Raw genomic sequence first — 18,466 nt, forward strand, 5'->3', positions numbered from 1 at the left:
TGGTCTCTTACCCCACTACTCTGGGACCGTACTAACTAGACACTCATTCCATCGTTTGCTCATTAATCCATTGATTAATTCATTAAACCTCGAGAGAGTGTCTTTTTTGTGGGGGTGTGAAGGGTAGGGGTGGGGTGCAGAGGCAGAGGCGTGTGAAGGGGTGTGTGTGTGTCAAGGGGGGGGGACATGAGCGGCACTTTACTAAGGGAGGTGCCTGATGGGTACCACATGAGTCCTGAAAACCTGGGGGGGCCCTTGTCCGGTTTTTCTAAGCTTCTCTGTTTGACAAGATCTTCAGCAAAGACACATAAGCATTTCAGAATTCGAGGTGCATTATAGACTTCAACATTGTGCCCAAACTCACGCCCCTACATTTTTATAGGAGCTGAAAAGAAGTCTACATTCCTATTCTTTTTTTATTTCACCCCTGGCTTGTTCACAGAGGACGGTGTCCGGAAGTGTGGCCACTCCGTGTCACGTAACTGTGACCACTCTGAGCCATTGTGCCCGGTGTGTGTGAGGCCAGAGGCCGGAGAAAGGCCTTCGGTAGATGCGGAGGTGTTATTTTCTCTTGTTCTTTCTTTTTGTTGGTCTTTCTGTCTCTTTGTTCGGCTCTCCTTTACGTCGACACAGCAGTGGGATTAACTGTACAATAGCAGGGTATTACAGGACTGTTTCTAACTCAGTAGGTGCCCCATTTCTGCGACCAGGTGTGTGGGCTCATTGCCTCTTTGCTCCTGCAGGTTATTTGCAGCCCCGAGACCTGCCCAGCTGGGGTGTCCTCCCCTTTGTCCGGGGCCTGCTTTGCAGCAGCAGGGACGAGGTGCAGGAACACCAGCGATGCAGGGTCCACGGAGCACCGTTTCCGGTAAGAAACACCAGCGTCCTTCTCAGGATGTGCGGGAAGCCAGGGCATGGGCACGGTGCTTTTCAGTGCAGCCTCAGTAATTCGGCACAAAGCAGAGATCACGAAACGTACAGAATGCAGAGGTACAACGAGGACATCAGTTCTATTAAATCCAGGCTCACATAATGATACGTAGTGTCTCCCAGCCAATGGCAGGTTCCCCTGCTGTTTGAAGAATCGCAGGGTGACTCCCGACCGGCAGATTTCCTCTGCAGGGAGCGGTTTGTTCCCTGCGGGTTAAAACTGAGGCTTCAAAATCATTTGCTCAGCCAAGGACTCTTGAACTGGTTTGAGACACCCCGTGGGGCTTCCCTGCTGTGCTGCTTTCGTCCCCGATGGACCCTGTTGTCCTGCAGCCGAGGACCAATGAGAACAGTGATCCTGTGTCTCTCTCTCCTCCGTCTAACGCACTGGGCGGCAGGTGTCCATCTCTGACTCTCTCTAAGCCCTCCCTGGGGTGGTCTCTCCCCGCAGTCGGCCTCAAGGGCCAAACAGGGAAAGAGCAGGAGATATTTTATGTGAGAAGAGTCCAAACACAGGGGCGTTCACTCAGAGAGGGTCCCGGAGCTCTGCGAACGAAGGGAAGTGACCGATTCGTCATGAAGGTTTGCAGGTACCAGGTACGAACGCCCAGGGCCTCATTTCATCTATACTTCCTGGCACGGAGTCATCTGAGACATTTAAAGCTAAAAAGCATAGTAAAATGGGTGGTCCTTGTTTTTCAACTTCAAGTCACAAGAAGAAAATTAAGTTTCCAGAGAATCATGGACATGTCTGGCATAATATTTGTAAATGGTGTGTGTATATATATATATATATTTGAGATAGGTCATCCATATAACAGTATTGTGCGAAGAAAATCATTTGGAAATATCAAAGAAAATCACAACGCAGAAATGGTCGACGACCTTTTCGTGTTTGTGGAAAAAGAAAGCGCACGAATCTCTCTCGGGGGCGATTGAAGGGTTGGAGGCCCCCAGCAGTTCTGTTCCACGTCATTCTTGTATCCCTTCCTCGCTCAGAAAGGGAGACTTACATGCTGTTCAAGGCGGGGAGAGTTGGGATTTGCACCCAAACGGTACCGGCCCCGCTGTCTTTTGGTTCTGTGGACCTGCGCGCCTTGTCTGATGTCTCTGAACTGCAGTTTCCCGCGTACCTGCTTCAAGCGTTGTGCGTATTAAAGACGAAATACTTGAGACAGCAAGGTGGGGCAGAGCACCCCCCCCCCCCGGGAGTTAATGGCAGCCAATTCTTATCACGCTGGCTCTAACAGCAAAACGTCTTTATCCAGGTCAGGAAGTAACGTCCTTCTTCTTCCCCCGGGCTCATTGCTCTGCTCCCTCGCTGGGCTGTGCCAGACGCAGGGGTTGTGACATGGCCCTGCTCCACGCCACCTGCCGAGAGGCTCAGGGTGTCCCCGGCCTCAGGGAGTCTCTGCTGGACACAGAGAAGGGGCGCTGTGAGGCGCGGGGAAGAGGGAAGAGGGAGGGAGAGGGAACAGGAAGCCCACACGTGGTCAGGCTTCACCCCTGGACACCTGACCCAGCGTTTCTCATTTGTTTTCTTTCTTCTTATTTTTTTTATTTTTCTGAAGTGAGAAACAGGGAGGCAGAAAGACTCCCCGCATGCGTTCGACCAGGATCCACCCGGCATGCCCACCATGGGGCGACGCTCTGCCCATCGGGGTGTCACTCTGTTGCAACCAGAGCCATTCTAGCGCCTGAGGCAGAGGCCATGGAGCCATCCCCAGCGCCCGGGCCAACTTCGCTCCAATGGAGCCTTGGCAGCGGGAGGGGAAGAGAGAGACAGAGAGGAAGGAGAGGGGGAGGGGTGGAGAAGCAGATGGGCGCTTCTCCTGTGTGCCCTGGCTGGGAATCGAACCCGGGTCCCCCACACGCCAGGCCAACGCTCTACCACTGAATTGATCAATCAGTGTATGTCGATGTCAGACACACATCACTCCATCATTTGAATCATCACTTATGTTGTCTATCTGTCACCTAAAGCCAAATCATTTTCTGTCACCTTTTATTTGTCCCTCTTCACACCTTTGCCTCTCCCCCTCCCCACATCCCCCTCCCCCTGGGAAACATTGCACTCTTATCTCTGTCTACGTGTTTCAGCTTTGTGTTCCACCTGTGTGTGAAATCATACAGTTCTTAGCATTCTCTCCTTTACTTATTTCACTCAGCATTCTGTTCCCAAGGTCCATCCATGTTGTCCATGTCCCTATGTCTTTCATTATGGGTGTAGTATTCCATTGTATATAGATGTGCCACACTTCTTTGTCCAGTCCTCTATCAGGGGACACTTTGGTTGTTTCCCTGTCGTGGCCGCTGTGAATAGTGCTGCGATGAACAGGGTGGCATCTCATCTGTCTTCATTTTGGTTCCAAGATGACTTCGGTTGACGCTCAACACCAGACACAGTCACTTCTGATTATTTTGTCTCAGTTGACGGTGATCTGGGAGCCAGTGTCCATTTCAAGCCGATGGGAACATGATCATGGTTAATTTACGCTGTGGGTTTTCATGCCTTTTATAATTCACCTGGTAAAGTTCCTTTTGGGCAGAAATCCCCAACTTCATCCCATCTCGGTTACGGTTATAAAAAGCCACTTCCTCCTTCCCAGTTTTGTTACGGAGCATCCTCCCTTAGGACGGTTTCCGAGCTGACACGTGAGCCCTCGCTGAGTGCAGATTAAACGGATCGCCTCCCCCGGCTGGGAGCTCACAGGAAGGCTGACAGTGCACACGCGAATCTAAGGAGCTTTATGATACGAACGTGCTAAGCCCGACATATGATTTGCACATATTTCTCATTTTTTCATCGTCTATCCACTTTCTGAACTGTATCTTTTGAAGCACACCGTTTTTATTTATGATGAAGTCTCGCTTTTCTATTTTTTTTTTCTTTTGTTGTGTGTGTGTTTTGGTGTTATCTCTAAAAGGCTCTGCCTAACCCGTGATCATGAAGAGTGACTCCTATGTATTCTTCTAAGAACTTGACCGGGGTGAATCCTACGTGTGGGTCTGTGATTCACGTGAGTTGACTTGTGTGTATGGTGTGAGGAAGGGGTCCATTCTTTTGCCTGTGGGTGTCCAGTTGTTCCGGGGGTTACATTGAATCTATAGATGCGCTGGGAAAGAACTGATGTTTTAACAACCTGGCGTCTTCTGGTCCGTGAGCGTGATATAGTTCTCCATTTAATTAACTGTTCTGGAATTTCTCCCAGGAATGTTTTTGCACTTTTCAGTTTTATGAACATTTTGTTAAATCTATTTCTAGGTAGTTTATGTTGCCTGGTACTGTTTAAAAATTTTTTTTTTAAAAATATGGACAATCGGTGCTGGTGGCTTTTTAGTGAGACCCGTAGGACTTCTCACGTACGTGACTGTGTCATCTGGGAATAGAGTGTCTCTCCCGTTTTTCTGCCTGGATGCGTTTTCTCTCTTTTACCTGGAGCTCCGTGTGCTCTGTATCTGGATGCTGGACCCAGGACAGGGAGGTTCCATTACTAGTCTGAGGGCTGAGCCACTGAATTTATTTTATCCAATAGTCACGTTGGATAAAGTCAGACACGTGGCCTATCTTTGACCCTTTTTATCCTACTCTTTCTTGTTCTGCCTACTCTTGACAACCCCTTTCATTACCTGATAAAGACAAAGAAAGAATTGCACTCAGGAAGAAGGAAATCACTCTCCATCCAAATCCCATTACAGTACTGGGAATTCCCTGGGGGCTCCTGAATTCACAGTCTCTCTCTCTCTCTCTCTCTCTCTGTCTCTCTCTCATATAATACATATCAGTGTCGAATCCAGGATTTTCTGTGTATTCTTTCTGCCATAAATACCTTCATGTTAGTAATAGTTCGTAATCCTGTCTTAAGGGCAAATTAAGGCACTTTTGAAATAATAATTAGAAAAAGAAGATAATACCAGTTCATCTTATGGGGAGACTCCCTGTGAGTGACCTCGGTGTCCGTAATCTGATCATTCTGTGGGCTCCCAGGAGAGTCCCACATGTGGGGGATGCAGGGGAGCTGGCCTCTTGGTCCACAGCTTCTAGGGCTCCCAGGAGAGTCCCACGTGTGGGGGACGCAGGGGAGCTGGCCTCTTGGTCCACAGCTTCCAGGGTCCTTTTATGAAACGGTTATTTTTATTTCTTTATATTTTTCAAGTGAGAGGATGGGAGATAGAGAGATAGACCCTCGCATGTACCCTGACCAGGATCCACCCAGCAACCTTTGTCTGGGGCTGATGATCGGACCAACTGAGCTATTCTCAGCGCCTGGTGCCAACATTTGAACCAATCGGGTCACTGGCTGTGGGAGGGGAAAAGAGAGAGAAGGGGGAGGGGAGGGATGGAGAAGCAGATGGGTGCTTCTCCCGTGTGCTCTGACCGGGAATCAAACTTGGGACTTCCACATGCTGAGTGGACGCTCTACTGCTGAGCCAACCGGCCAGGGCCCAATTTAGTTTTCTAATACAAGGTCACGACAGAGGAAATGGCTGACGTTTCTGTTGTGCTTTCGGAATTCTGACCCACTGAAGGCAAGGGCCAGGCCCTGAAAGGAGACTGGAGTGGACTGTGACACAGGTGACCATGACCACCTTGTCCTGGGCCCGGCTCTGCTGTGTCCACCCCGCTGTTTCTAGAACCTTCTCTGGGCCCCCTCTCTGAGTCTCTACGTGGACCGCATGGCCTGAAAGCCACCGAATTTATTTTATCCAACAGTCACGTTGGCAGAACCTGCGTCGGCTTTGCTGGAGGTGGTGACACCCATGCCCGTGGGGGGCCTGGTGCCAGCTCTGTCGTCGGTTCACGGCAGCGTGACCTGCTGACGACCGTCACTACGTTTTCACGGCGTTCTCCAATGTGTGAGATAAAGAAACCCGGGTTGAAAAAAAAAAAAAAAGAAACCTAATCGTTTCTACAACTTTCTAGGCGGGAGAACTTTATTTTTCTTCCGCCTGGTTATGCTCCGTGTTGCTTGACCCACCATCACTTTCACGCGCTGCCAGCCACGGGTGAACAGCTTTCCTGGTTTGTTTTAAATCAGTGGTTTCTTAAAAATAAACTCCCGCTGACTCTGAGGTTAGATGGCTGGGTGGACGGTGCTGGGGGCAGAGGCCGTGAGAGCCATGTTTTTTCTTGTTCACTAGGAAAAAGCAAACAAACATTTTACGCCGTGTTAGCAATTTTTTATCATCATTTCCCAATTAGAATCACAGAGCCTGCGCTCTCCCCTACCATGAGGGTGGTCCAGGGGGCCTCTTCCTCCATCAGAAGCACCAGGGGGCGTGGGTTAGCGGGAGGCTCCCAGGCGGGGGCTGAGGCTGTGGTCAGAAGGTGCCGCCCGCACACTCGGCTCCGACCAGCTAGGCAGGAAGCGAGGTCTCGGCGCTCCGTGTTTACAGATGAAGAGAAATCCTTTCAAGACATGGGCTCTTATGCATTGAAGTACTCTCTTACGGTTGCACATTTATATTATTATTTTTTTTTTAGAAGTTTTTTCTCTTTAAGAGAATGCTCAGGTGGGCATTTCTTGTTTACACATTTTATGTCGATTTGTTGTTTCCTGGTGGTGAACTCGCTCAAAGCTAAAGCAGAATTCAGGGCCAGCAGAGGGAGCTGATAACTGCTCACGGATGTGGCAGAGGGGTGTGGCGTTGAAAATGTAAAGACTGCTCTGGCCGGTAGCTCGACTGGTTAGAGCAGTGGTCTCCAACCCTCGGGCTGTGGACCGGTACCAGTCTGTGGGCCATTTGGTACCGGTCCACAGAGAAAGAATAAATAACTTACATTATTTCCGTTTTATTTATATTTAAGTCTGAACGATGTTTTATTTTTAAAAAATGACCAGATTCCCTCTGTTATATCCGTCTAAGACTCACTCTTGACGCTTGTCTCGGTCACGTGATACATTTACCCGTCCCACACCCTAAAGGCCAGTCCGTGAAAATATTAATATTTATACCATTTCAAACATGTCAGTTTAGTTTTTAGGGTATGTTTCACTTGTTTACACACGTACGATATTGCTTTCCCTTTTTCTGGGAATGGGAGTGGAGGGCGGAAAGGGACATAGGACCCAGTTACAAAGTTGCAATTTGTAATCTTTAATTTCTGAGTAGCAATTCGATCACGATACAGTTGTTAACAGTCGTCAGCCTGCCCGCCAGGCCACGTGCAAATGTGAGTGAAAACAGGCTGTTTGTTACCTAGAATGCTCTGCTGAGGTTTCTGTTCTCTCTCCTGCATTAATTACTGTTACTAACGAAGCTTCTGTGTCTGAAAGAGCAGGTGTCCCGTCAGCGGCGGCAGGGCCTCCCGTTCCAGAAGGTGCTCAGCGGTCCGCTGCAGCGGGGGAGCCCGGCGCGGCGGGTGGCGGAGGCTTTGCACGCGGGGCTGCTCCTCCTGAACGGCAGCGTGGCAGCGGACGGCCGCAGCGGTGGTCACCCGTCTCCAGAGACGTACGTAAGGCACCTGTTCCCGGTTCAGATCTGGTCACCCCCCCCCCCCCGGCAACACTGGCATTTAAAGAACGTGTGGTGAGACCGTTAGGCACGGGGCTCCGTAAAACCACGGCTAGAGGGTGAGTGTCCGTTCCCAGGGAGCCCCCGGGAAGGGCAAGGCTTGTACCGCGGCCGCCACCTCAGCGCTCGGCCGTTGCTCCAGGCCATCCGATGGGGCACGCACGGTGTTTGAGAAGGTCAGCGTTTTGGATCTTAGGTTTTATGTCTTTGACATTTGTTTCAAGGCAAGCAACTTTTGTTTCCTATTTCATTAACTAGAAAGCCCGGCGGTCATACGAAATGACCGCTGTTCTAGATATTATAAATTGTAATTAAAATGATTTGTGCAAAGGTGTCTGCTAATTCAAACTGAATTACCCAGGGCAGGCGGCGAGGACGCCCCTTTGCTTAGTGCCCCACGGGATTTCCCCTTTCTACTTGCTTAATTGCTTAAAGTAGAGTGCAATGAAGGAAACCATTGGCGGTACATTTCTTAAGAGCCACCTCTAGCTCAATAAATAAAGGTGATTTAAATAACAAAATGTTAATTCACATGTCAAAGATCTCTTTGTACACAACATTTCTTGTGTAGATCTTTCCATCATTTTTAAGCTCGCCTTGCAGAGGACCATCAATTATTTTTAATTTTACGTCCGTTCTTTCACGAACTCTTGAACAGGCAACATAAAGTTGACCGTGTCCAAATGCAGGCTCAGGTAAAAAAATGCCAACCCACTTAAGCGTTTGGCCCTGAGACTTATTGATGGTCATAGCAAAGGCAAGTTCTACAGGAAATTGTCTACGTCTCAATTGAGACGGCAACCCTGTTTGAGATGGAGCCAAATCAATTCTTGGAATGACATGTATTTTACCTTTAGAGGAGCCAGTCAAAGACTTAGCTATTATGACATTATTTTTCAATTGGAGAACCTCTAAAGAAATTACGTTAAGATGTAGTTTTTATGTAAAACAGATGATTGCCAAAGCAAACAAATGTTCACCTTCCCCCTGACCCGCTCAATTTGCGTTCAGCCGTGGCAACTTCACCCCATTGGCTAGTGCAGTTATGCAAGCAACCAATAAGCTATCAGTGACAAACAGACACTTAAGCCGCATATAATAAAGATGTGATTCCTAATTGTTTCCCAATTTCATGAGCTTCTCCTTGTATCTTTATTATTTCCTTCCTTCTACTAAATTTAGTTGGATCTTTTTCTAGCTTCTTTTTATTTTATTTATTTTATTTTTAAAATTTTATTTATTCATTTTAGAGAGGAGAGAGAAAGGGAGAGAGAGAGACAGAGAGGGAGAGAGAGAGGAGAGAGAGACAGAGAGAGAAGGTGGGAAGGAGCAGGAAGCATCAACTCCCATATGTACTCTGACCAGGCAAGCCCAGGGTTTTGAACCGGCGACCTCAGCATTTCCAGGTCGACGCTTTATCCACTGCGCCACCACAGGTCACGCTTTTTCTAGCTTCTTGATTTCTCAGATGTTTAAAATTCTATTTATTGATTTTAGAGAGAGGAAGAGAGAGAGAGAAACATTGATTTGATGTTCCACTTATTTAGGCATTTACTGGTTGAATCTTGTGTGTGCCTTGATCAGGGATTGAACCTGCAACCTTGGTGTATCAGGTCGACGCTCTAACCGACTGAGCCACCGGCCCGGGCGAGATTTTCTCTTTTTAAAATAGCTGCTTTTACGCTCTCCTATGCAGAGCTCTTGGTATATTCCACATGTTTGGATACGTTCTAGTTTTATCATCAATTTCTGATATTCTGGTTCAAAAATTCCTAATGATGTCTTCTTTAACCCTTAGTTATTTAGACTATTTTGCTTAATGTCCATGGACATTGGGGGGGGCCTTTCCAGTTACTTTAAAAACAATTGAGGTCTCCTTTTATTTTACTGAGAGAACATATTCTGAACATTTTAATCTTACGGGTTTGCTGACACGTGCTATACGGACCGCGTTAGGACGGATGCATTTCCGTGCAGGGCTGGGCCGAGCGAAGTGTGGGTTCCTCACTTTAGTGGCACGGTCTCTTTCCCGATGGAGATGTCTTCAGGGTTCACCGGTTCTCAGCAGCCGCCCTCTGCCCTGAGAACAACAACAGACTAGACTAAGCCGGTATTTTCCGTGCTCCGGGGTCCCCGCTATCAGAGAGGAAGACAGCCTTCCCCGCCTTGGACCCGCCCGCCCTCCCCTGAGCCCTGTCTCACCAGGGGATTAGAGTTAAAGCAGTTTAGAAAGCAATTCACCCTTCAAGGCATGGGTAGCCAGTACAGGTCAAATCTCTTATCGACAATCCTGAAATCCTACAAAGTCTGAAAATGGAGCTTTTTCTTCCGGCTGAGTCAGACTCATTCCGCAGTCTTGAGTGTCAATGAGCCTGTTGACCCCACACGTCGAGTCCGTTCTCAGATGTCGCCCTGGACGGATGTCTCAATGGCTTGGGAACGGGCTGCCCCAGACCCCACGGGTGCAGGGGGCATGAGTACCTATCTGATAGCTGCACCATGTTATCTTTAAATAACCAGGGCCCCATGGATTCCATAAGTGGATTTGTTGGTAAAACATAGTCTAGTAAATATTTAATATGTTTTACTATAAATAAATCTGAGTGTTATCTTGAAAATTTGATAAGTTGAATTTGTCTTGATTCTATTCTTTTTTTCCTGCTTCTCATTCCGTTCTATTAATTTTGCAGAGTCTTGAATTTCACAAAGGAGCCTCTGATCATGGGAAAGAAGTTAGTTGCATTCCCTCGAGGGTGAGCCGGTGAACTCTCTTTGGTCTTTTGTGGAATTTTTGGAGACATCGTTATTGCCTCGCTCAGCAGACTCATCCAGGGGCTCCACCGAGGCCGTTCTAATAAATACAAGTCGTTTGTGGACCAGGCTCTTAAAGGATTCAGAAAGAGAGCCGCCTGGTATTGATACTCAGAAACTTTCAAAATTTGGCAAAGAGATGATTGAAAAAAATACAAACTCTTAAAGAGAAAGGCTCAATTTAAAAAATTTGAGATCTCTCTGCTCTAGACTAGACTATGAGAGGATTCCTAGTCAGAGCTTTAACTTGTCCCAGCTGTTCCATTCAGATTGGCCTCCATCCTCGGCCGTGAAGACAGATTTTGTCCATGTGAGTGAAACTGTCATCCACAGTCTCTGTGAACTCGGATTTCTGCAGCAGGAACAAGCCTCAGAGGCTCTGGGCAGCGTCTACGCCGCCAGGAACGCATCCGATCTCTTCTCAGCTCTTCCTGACCCTCGCAAACGAGACGTGGGTAAAATTCTGACTCGTCTATATCGAAATGTCTTCAAGGACGAAGACTCAGCTTTTCTTCTGCAGGTTCATTCTTCGTTTTATCCATATGTTTATGAATTCCGGGGCCGTCCGGGTAGAGAGTCATTGCCAGCTTTCCTGACACAAGTCTCAACACGCATCTCGGATATCAGAAGGCAGTTTAATTTCCAAAACGTCAGCCAAGCCCACGCATTTTTATACGAGACCATAGAGCTTCTCGGGGGAAATGGCTGAGGCATCTTCTTGTCAACAATTGCTTTCAATTTTCGACTTTTTGGGGCTCCGAGCCCAAACCGTGATACCTGCGGAGAGCCCGGAATTGGAAGCCGTGTCTACGCTTTGCTCTGGATAATGGAAGCCTTTCTTCTGCGAATGACTCAGCGGAGGCGGGGTGTCCACCCACTCCGAGTGACTCAGCGGAGGCGGGGTGTCCACCCACCCCAAGTGACTCGGCGGGGGAGGGGTCTCCACCCACCCCGAGTGACCCGGCGGGGGCGGGGTCTCCACCCACCCCAAGTGACTCGGCGGAGGCGGGGTCTCCACCCACCCCGAGTGACCCGGCGGGGGAGGGGTCTCCACCCACCCCGAGTGACCCGGCGGGGGCGGGGTCTCCACCCACCCCGAGTGACCCGGCGGGGGAGGGGTGTCCACCCACTCCGAGTGACCCTGCGGGGGCGGGGTCTCCACCCACCCCGAGTGACCCGGCGGGGGCGGGGTCTCCACCCACCCCGAGTGACCCGGCGGGGGCGGGGTCTCCACCCACTCCCAGTGACTCAGCGGAGGCGGGGTCTCCACCCACTCCGCAGTGGGCACAAGTCCTTTCAAACCTCTCCGCCCACGGCAGCGGGTCCAATGAGCTGACGGCCGTTTGCTGCGCGGCGTCCTGGCTGCAGATGTGGACGGAGATCGGGGGCCGCGTGGCTCAGGGGCTGCAGCTGGACCTGCCTGTCCTCACTTCTCTCCACCTGGGTCTCTCTCAGCTTTTGGAGGAACTGGCAAGTGATACGAAAGTCACTGAAAGCTGCCAGGAGATATTTCCCATCCGTCGCCCGGCTGGACTCACCGTGAACCTGCTTACAAACATAACCCGAGGCGCTGGTTCCCACGACGGGGAGGGTTTCCTGACCCTCCGGGATCTCTCTCTGGGCAGTATCCCGCGAGGCGTCAGTCCGGGTGAACTCGCTTCCCCTGGACCGAGCGGAGAACTCCCTTTTCACCATGGGAACCGCCCTGAGTCGGCTGAAGACATTTCCGTTAAACAGGAGTGCCAGCCGAGAGGTTTTCTATTCTCTGCTTGACCTTTCCCGGGGAGTAAGCCACACCTCGGACTGCAGAGACGGACACAGACATTCGGTAAACAAACCCCCGTCTCTCCAACGGCCTCAGGCGGGATGAGGTAAACCTGGACATGATCATCGCTGGCCTCAGAGAAACCATCTTATTTCTTAGAGATGTGTCACATGACCACGTTTCGTTGTCTTGTGCCGATATTTTCCGAAACGTCGCCGAGGTGGCTTTGGGGGGTGGCTCATTGCATGTGGACGCGTCACAGAGGACGTTGCACGTTCTGGCCATGTTGAATGCCACGTTCTCCCCCCCCCCCGAGGACTCCGTGAGCAGACTGCAGGGCTGTGTCGAGTGGGCGGACGGCATAACCCATCTGGGTGTGACCTGTGACCCCAGTTCCTCCCGGGGCCATCTTCAGAGTGTTCTGAGGAGCTTCGGGGATGTGGGAGACAGAATTAACTCCACGTTGAGGCTGGTCACTTGGCTGTGGAATGCCAGGGAATCTGGTTGTTCGTCGATTAAGTCAAATATAAGTTGTGCGGCTATTTACTTAAAAAACGTAGCTGACTTTCTAAATGTTATCCTGACTGCAGTCTTTGAAAAAGAAAAGGTACCGAAATTTGAGATTTTATTAACGCCTTTAAATGATTCCACAGACCAAGTAAGGATGATTATCAACAACTTAACAAGAGACTTCGAATTTGCGTCTCAATCCAGCTGGAAACATTTTACTGAATTGATTCTACGACCCACAGAAATGTCAGATGGAATCCCCAGCGAAGTTCAAACCCGTTGGCTGCATTTAGTAGCTCTGGGGAGAGAAATTCAAAACCTTGTGAGAGATACTTTCCCTAACATTCTGGAAAATAACCTCCGTTCTGAAGCTAAAAGGTTTTTAAATATGTTTACTACTAGTCCAAAGGAAAAAGATATAAATCGATTAGGCAACTCCTTTTTTCATTTGGCTAGTTACCTTGCCTTTAACTTATCACATGATCTCCAGAATTCACCCCAAATAATTCCACATGAAATAATGCAGGCTGTGGGTCTTGGTATTCGATTGATGAGGGATGTGCTCAACTCCGTCATGCCCGCGGTCCATCACAATACCCCAGAAGACCCGGGGAATAATCAAGTTTTAAAGAAGGTAACTTCTCTCCTGCTTACCCTGAAGAATAAAGACATAGACCCTTCTGGTGGACCAACTTGGAGAAGCTGGCGAAAACCTAATGGATTTCTTAAAGAATATCAGTAGATTAGGCACTGACGATTTGGGGCTCACCTTGCTCGTTGGCTTGATGGACAGGTTTGTAGACAGCTCCCACACCTGGAACGCTAACCAGCTGCTGAAGCTCTCTCGCCTGTTTCCCCGAGAGGACGTGGATGCCGTGGTGGACGCATACTATGCCCTTCCTGATGCCGCGAGGCTCCTGCATGGAGTTGTTGACAAAAACATCACGGACGCCCTCAAGGACGTGTATGACTTCACAGTCCTTCACGGCAGACGCCTTTCCAGTGTCACCAAGGAAGACTTCACCGTGGCGATAAAAACTCTCCTGGACATCGTTGAACTCGTATCCGAGAAACCTGGTGTTCTTGCAAGGGCTTCAGCTTGCCTGCCTTTGGTTCGGTGCCGGAATCAGACAACTCCAGGATTTCAGCAGAAGCCGGAGTTAGAAGCCTGTCACAGCCACTTTTATAGCAAGGTGGCCAGTCTACTTGGCCACCTCCAGCTACCCCCCCCCCCCCCCATGAGGATTCACAATGTTCGAACGGAAGCTCGCGGATGGAAATGACTAAGAAAATGGTCTGCGTCATTCATGAGCTGGTGGACTGGAACACCATTCTCCTAGAGCTGTTTGAAGTCTTCCATGTTAAAACTTCCCTTGTGAAAAATATGCAAGAATTTTGGCATAAGGTGTTACCGCTTGTCCCGTCTTCCGGAAGTCAAAGCAACGGCAGCGTCTCTGGACGGTGTCCCCGTGGTCCCATGAAGCAGGTTGCTTTGCAAATCATGGGGAAATGGAAAAATGTCAATTTTACAGAAGTCACATCGGAGGAAAACATCTTGAGAAATTTGTTTCTTTAAACAAGATCCTGAACTGTGAAGGCACAGAGATATCTCTTAGAAACATTGCTTTAGGTTTGGACGGGGTAGTCAAAGCGCTTTCCGGGGCTCAGAGCCTAGGAAACAGTCCTCACACTCTAGTCTCTCTATTCTTGACGTTTCTGAAGACAAACCTTACAGGCAGGCGTTTCGAAGCCCCATCCAGTCTTAGTAGAAAAAGTGAAACAGCTTCCAACTCTGAAGAGCCGTGGCTTGAGTCCGAACAAACCAAGGGAGATCAAAACCATGACGTAAAATAGCAGAGCCCTGTTCTCCGCAATTCACAAAGAAATTCGAGTGATTAACTCAGTGGCTCTTCTGAACGTGACTTTGCAACTTGTCCGTTTTTTGGAAAACCTGAACTCATCGTCACTGCATTGGGCATTGGAAATTACTGAAGAGTTTCTATCAGTCACAAAAAACTGGCTTCATAAATACGCCGATGAAGAATACTCTGGAATGATGCGAACGTTATCCCCTCTTATGACCAATGAGGGTTCAACTGACGGTCTAGCTTTGTTGAGTAAAGAGATTACTACCTTGCTGAGTCATCTCAAAAATATTTCGAGAGATATATTTTGATGTTGACCTTCTTACTCAACTGGTCAACCGAGAGCCGCCAACTAATTTCTCAGCTGTTCAGTTGTTTTTTTAGAAAGCTTCCTAATTAATTCAATCAATGACTTAGCCGGGCGACCTCAAGAAGCAGCCAGGAATTTAAGTGACACTGACCTTCCAATCCTGAATTTCATTAACCTCACCTTGAACCAAACAGAGCCAGGAAAGGGTGAAAGAGTAACTAACTCTCCCTCCAGGAAGCACAGAGGGGGTTTCTTGGAACAGCTTCTGAAAACATTCTTCAGCTCTGTAGACAAGGAAAATTCTGAGAACAGATTAGCTCCTCTGCTGAAGGAATTCCACAGGGACGTCCTTGCGGAGATGAGGTGAGTGTACCTCTGTATCATCCCTGTGATCGTCACACGTTCCAATCCACTTATTTCCGGGAGCGTCTCCACACTGAGAGCAGTGCTCGTACCTGACACCGTCAAAAGCTCTTTGAAGTGAATTTTGTTTTAGTGAAAATTTTATTAAAATAGCAAGGTAATGTATTGGTTGCTATTTAATGAGTAATCCTATACAGAAATGTAGTCCCTGGCAATGAATCACTTATTAATACTTTCTTATGTTTTTTTGATCATGAAAATAATTTTTTTTTTTTTTTTTTTTTTACAGAGACTGCGAGAGTCAGAAAGAAGGATAGATAGGGACAGACAGGCAGGAATACAGAGAGATGAGAAGAATCAATCATCAGTTTTTCGTTGTGGCACTTTAGTTGTTCATTGATTGCTTTTTCATATGTGCCTTGACCCTGGGGCTACAGCAGACCTTGGCTCCAAGCTGGTGAGCTTTGCTCAAACCAGATGAGCCCGCGTTCAGGCTGGCGACCTCCGGGTCTCGAACCTGGGTCCTCCGCATCCCAGTCTGACGCTCTATCCACTGCGCCACCGCATGGTCAGGCATGAAAATAATTCTTAAATTCTATTTTATATGAAATGAAAGTTAGCCTGCTCACGGTTAGCCTGGTCACAGTAGCCTGCTCACGGTTAGCCTGGTCACGGTTAGCCTGCACACGGTTAGCCTGCACACGGTTAGCCTGCACACGGTTAGCCTGCACACGGTTAGCCTGCTCACGGTTAGCCTGGTCACAGTAGCCTGCTCACGGTTAGCCTGCACACGGTTAGCCTGCTCACGGTTAGCCTGGTCACGGTTAGCCTGGTCACGGTTAGCCTGCACACGGTTAGCCTGCACACGGTTAGCCTGCACACGGTTAGCCTGCACACGGTTAGCCTGCTCACGGTTAGCCTGGTCACAGTAGCCTGCTCACGGTTAGCCTGCACACGGTTAGCCTGCACACGGTTAGCCTGCACACGGTTAGCCTGTACACGGTTAGCCTGCTCACGGTTAGCCGGGTCACGGTTAGGCTGCTGCTTCATATGGGGTTAATCTTGTTCGAAGCTCTCCAAGTACAAACCTCCGGGAGGGGAAGTCAGGCACTCGTACTGGTGTCTAACCCGCAGTGAGCACGCTGTTCTTCCGACTTCCGGGTGTCCTGATTCCTCAGACGCCCACGATCGGTTCCACCTGCCCCTCCCACAGCCACTGGTGATGTGTCCTCACGCCCACTCCCTGGACTCGTCACGCCCGGCGGGGGCCCTGTGGCACCAGGGGGTGTCCGGACAGAGCGTCAGGGGACGCGGGGTCTGAGGATTGAGGGACGCCATGGAAATGCCATCTTGCTGTCCAGGTCACCTCCTGGGAGCCAGGCCGGGTCACTCGCCCCGGCTCCATCTCTGCCGTTTCTTCTCCTGTGAATCCACTTTCATCTTCTGCCGTTCCAGGTTGGTCCGAAGACTCGAGAAGTGTCTGTTTTCTGGGAATTCGATGATGACGTTTCTGAGCAATTTCACAGTAACTGCAGGTGAGTGTGTGCTTCCTGCAAGGTCACGGGAGTAAAAACGGAATTCAGTTTCTCTTACGGAAACGTTATCAAAATAAAGCATATGGAGGAAACGCCATGCTATTGTGATTCATAACAAATCAGAACTTGGCTGGTCTGATGTTTTTGGGGTTCGAGAGGCAAGTCCTAAAAACCCTGGGTGCCAGAACCAGGGGGAGGAAGGAAGAGAACCCGTGTGGTCTGGGTGCACCCTGGCCGCCCGCCCTGGACCGGCGCCTGGTGCCCACCAGCCTTGTCTACCGACGCCCCTCGCTGCATTAACACGCCAAGTCTGAAGTCCGCGGCAAACCCTCGCGGGGTCCCCTGCTTGAGCAAGGAAGGGCGATGCATGTGCAAACGGACGGAAGAGGCTTCCGAGCCTCGGGGTCTCTGTTTCCCGAGAAAGCCTCTCCCTGGGGACAAGTGCATCCCCCCCACCCCCCCCAGGTGGGGTAGGAAACAGACGCCTGGACACGGATGCAAGTGAGAGGACACGGGGGAGGGGTGTCCAGAGGGACAGACACGTGGTGACGGAAAGTGATTAGACTCCGGGTGACCGGCACACGACGCCATCGACAGTTCAGATGCCGGAGACACGTCACCTGAAACCCGCGTCCTCTTATTCATCAAAGTCCCCCCATGACATTTCTTTTCTTTTTTTTTTTTTTTGTATTTTTCTGAAGCTGGAAACAGGGAGAGACAGTCAGACAGACTCCCACATGCGCCCGACCGGGATCCACCCGGCACGCCCACCAGGGGGCAATGCTCTGCCCCTCTGGGGCGTCGCTCTGCTGCGACCAGAGCCATTCTAGCGCCTGGGGCAGAGGCCAAGGAGCCATCCCCAGCGCCCGGGCCATCTTTGCTCCAATGGAGCCTCGCTGCGGGAGGGGAAGAGAGAGACAGAGAGGAAGGCGGGGGGTGGAGAAGCAGATGGGCGCCTCTCCTGTGTGCCCTGGCCGGGAATCGAACCCGGGTCCCCCGCACGCCAGGCCGATGCTCGACCACTGAGCCAACCGGCCAGGGCCCCCCCATGACATTTCTAAAAACAAAAAAAAGCCTTCCCAGAGGAGCCCTGGAGACAGACGGGCCTCAGAGTGCGGGGGCGTGAGCAGGAGTCCCGGCTCCCTGGGCTCTGCGGTCCCTTTGGGCGCGCTCCTGCGAGGACCGTGGACGGCCCCGCTTGGTGCCTCCGTGTCCCTCAGGGGCTGCCTCTGCCGGGGGCCTGATCCTCGCCAGACGTCCATGTTGAACTCTGTGTTCCCAGCGACAGCCTGAGCGTGTGTCATTTTATCCCGTCCGCCTTCCATGACTTTTCAGACACGAAAGTGCAAGATGTGATGAGGAACGCCACCGACTTTGCCGAAGACCTTCGCTCGATCCACATCTTGGATGAGACCATCGACAGCGTTTTAGAGGCGGACGTTTCCTGCTCACGGGTACGGCGAGTGCGGCTGCCGTGACTGCGGCCACGGGGGCTGCTGGCCGTGCCCCCCCTCCCCTGCGGCTGGCACACTCGGAGGCGCAGAGGAAACGAGATGGCGGGCTCAGAACCAAAGGGTGTGCCCTTGTCTGAGGCCGCGGCCACAGCACCGCCTTCGCCTGCGTTAGGAAGACAAGGTTTGTGCTGATTCTTATGCCCGTGGGTCTCAGTCTCATTGGGCAGCGCCCGGGGGCCTGCTTGGTCCAGTAGGGGGTTGCAAAATTCTCAAAAATATACAAAACCAAGAAGTCCAAACTGTCTAAGCGTGAACTACGGTCTCCGTTAGGTAGAGAGTCACTGTGTAGTCTGACCAGGGGGAGCGGTGAGGCGGAGGGTGACAGCCACCAGCAGGGACGCTGAGAT

The 18,466-nt window shown here is 50.3% G+C and overlaps 1 protein-coding gene across 1 annotated transcript in view; it reads left to right on the forward strand.

The window, feature by feature from the left end:
• The window catches only part of ABCA13 (ATP binding cassette subfamily A member 13), an 81,479-nt gene that overhangs the window by 3,247 nt on the left and 59,766 nt on the right, over positions 1-18,466 (forward strand). The window contains 16 exon segments of the mRNA XM_066354264.1: positions 744-868; positions 7,250-7,383; positions 10,468-10,957; positions 10,959-11,060; positions 11,539-11,883; positions 11,885-12,088; positions 12,090-13,208; positions 13,210-13,755; positions 13,758-14,088; positions 14,091-14,383; positions 14,385-14,698; positions 14,700-14,778; positions 14,781-15,070; positions 15,836-15,983; positions 16,526-16,605; positions 17,888-18,059. Coding sequence (XP_066210361.1) covers positions 744-868; positions 7,250-7,383; positions 10,468-10,957; positions 10,959-11,060; positions 11,539-11,883; positions 11,885-12,088; positions 12,090-13,208; positions 13,210-13,755; positions 13,758-14,088; positions 14,091-14,383; positions 14,385-14,698; positions 14,700-14,778; positions 14,781-15,070; positions 15,836-15,983; positions 16,526-16,605; positions 17,888-18,059 — 4,772 coding nt within the window.

This window comes from Saccopteryx leptura, chromosome 12 (genome assembly GCF_036850995.1).
Source record: "Saccopteryx leptura isolate mSacLep1 chromosome 12, mSacLep1_pri_phased_curated, whole genome shotgun sequence".
NCBI lineage: Eukaryota > Metazoa > Chordata > Mammalia > Chiroptera > Emballonuridae > Saccopteryx > Saccopteryx leptura.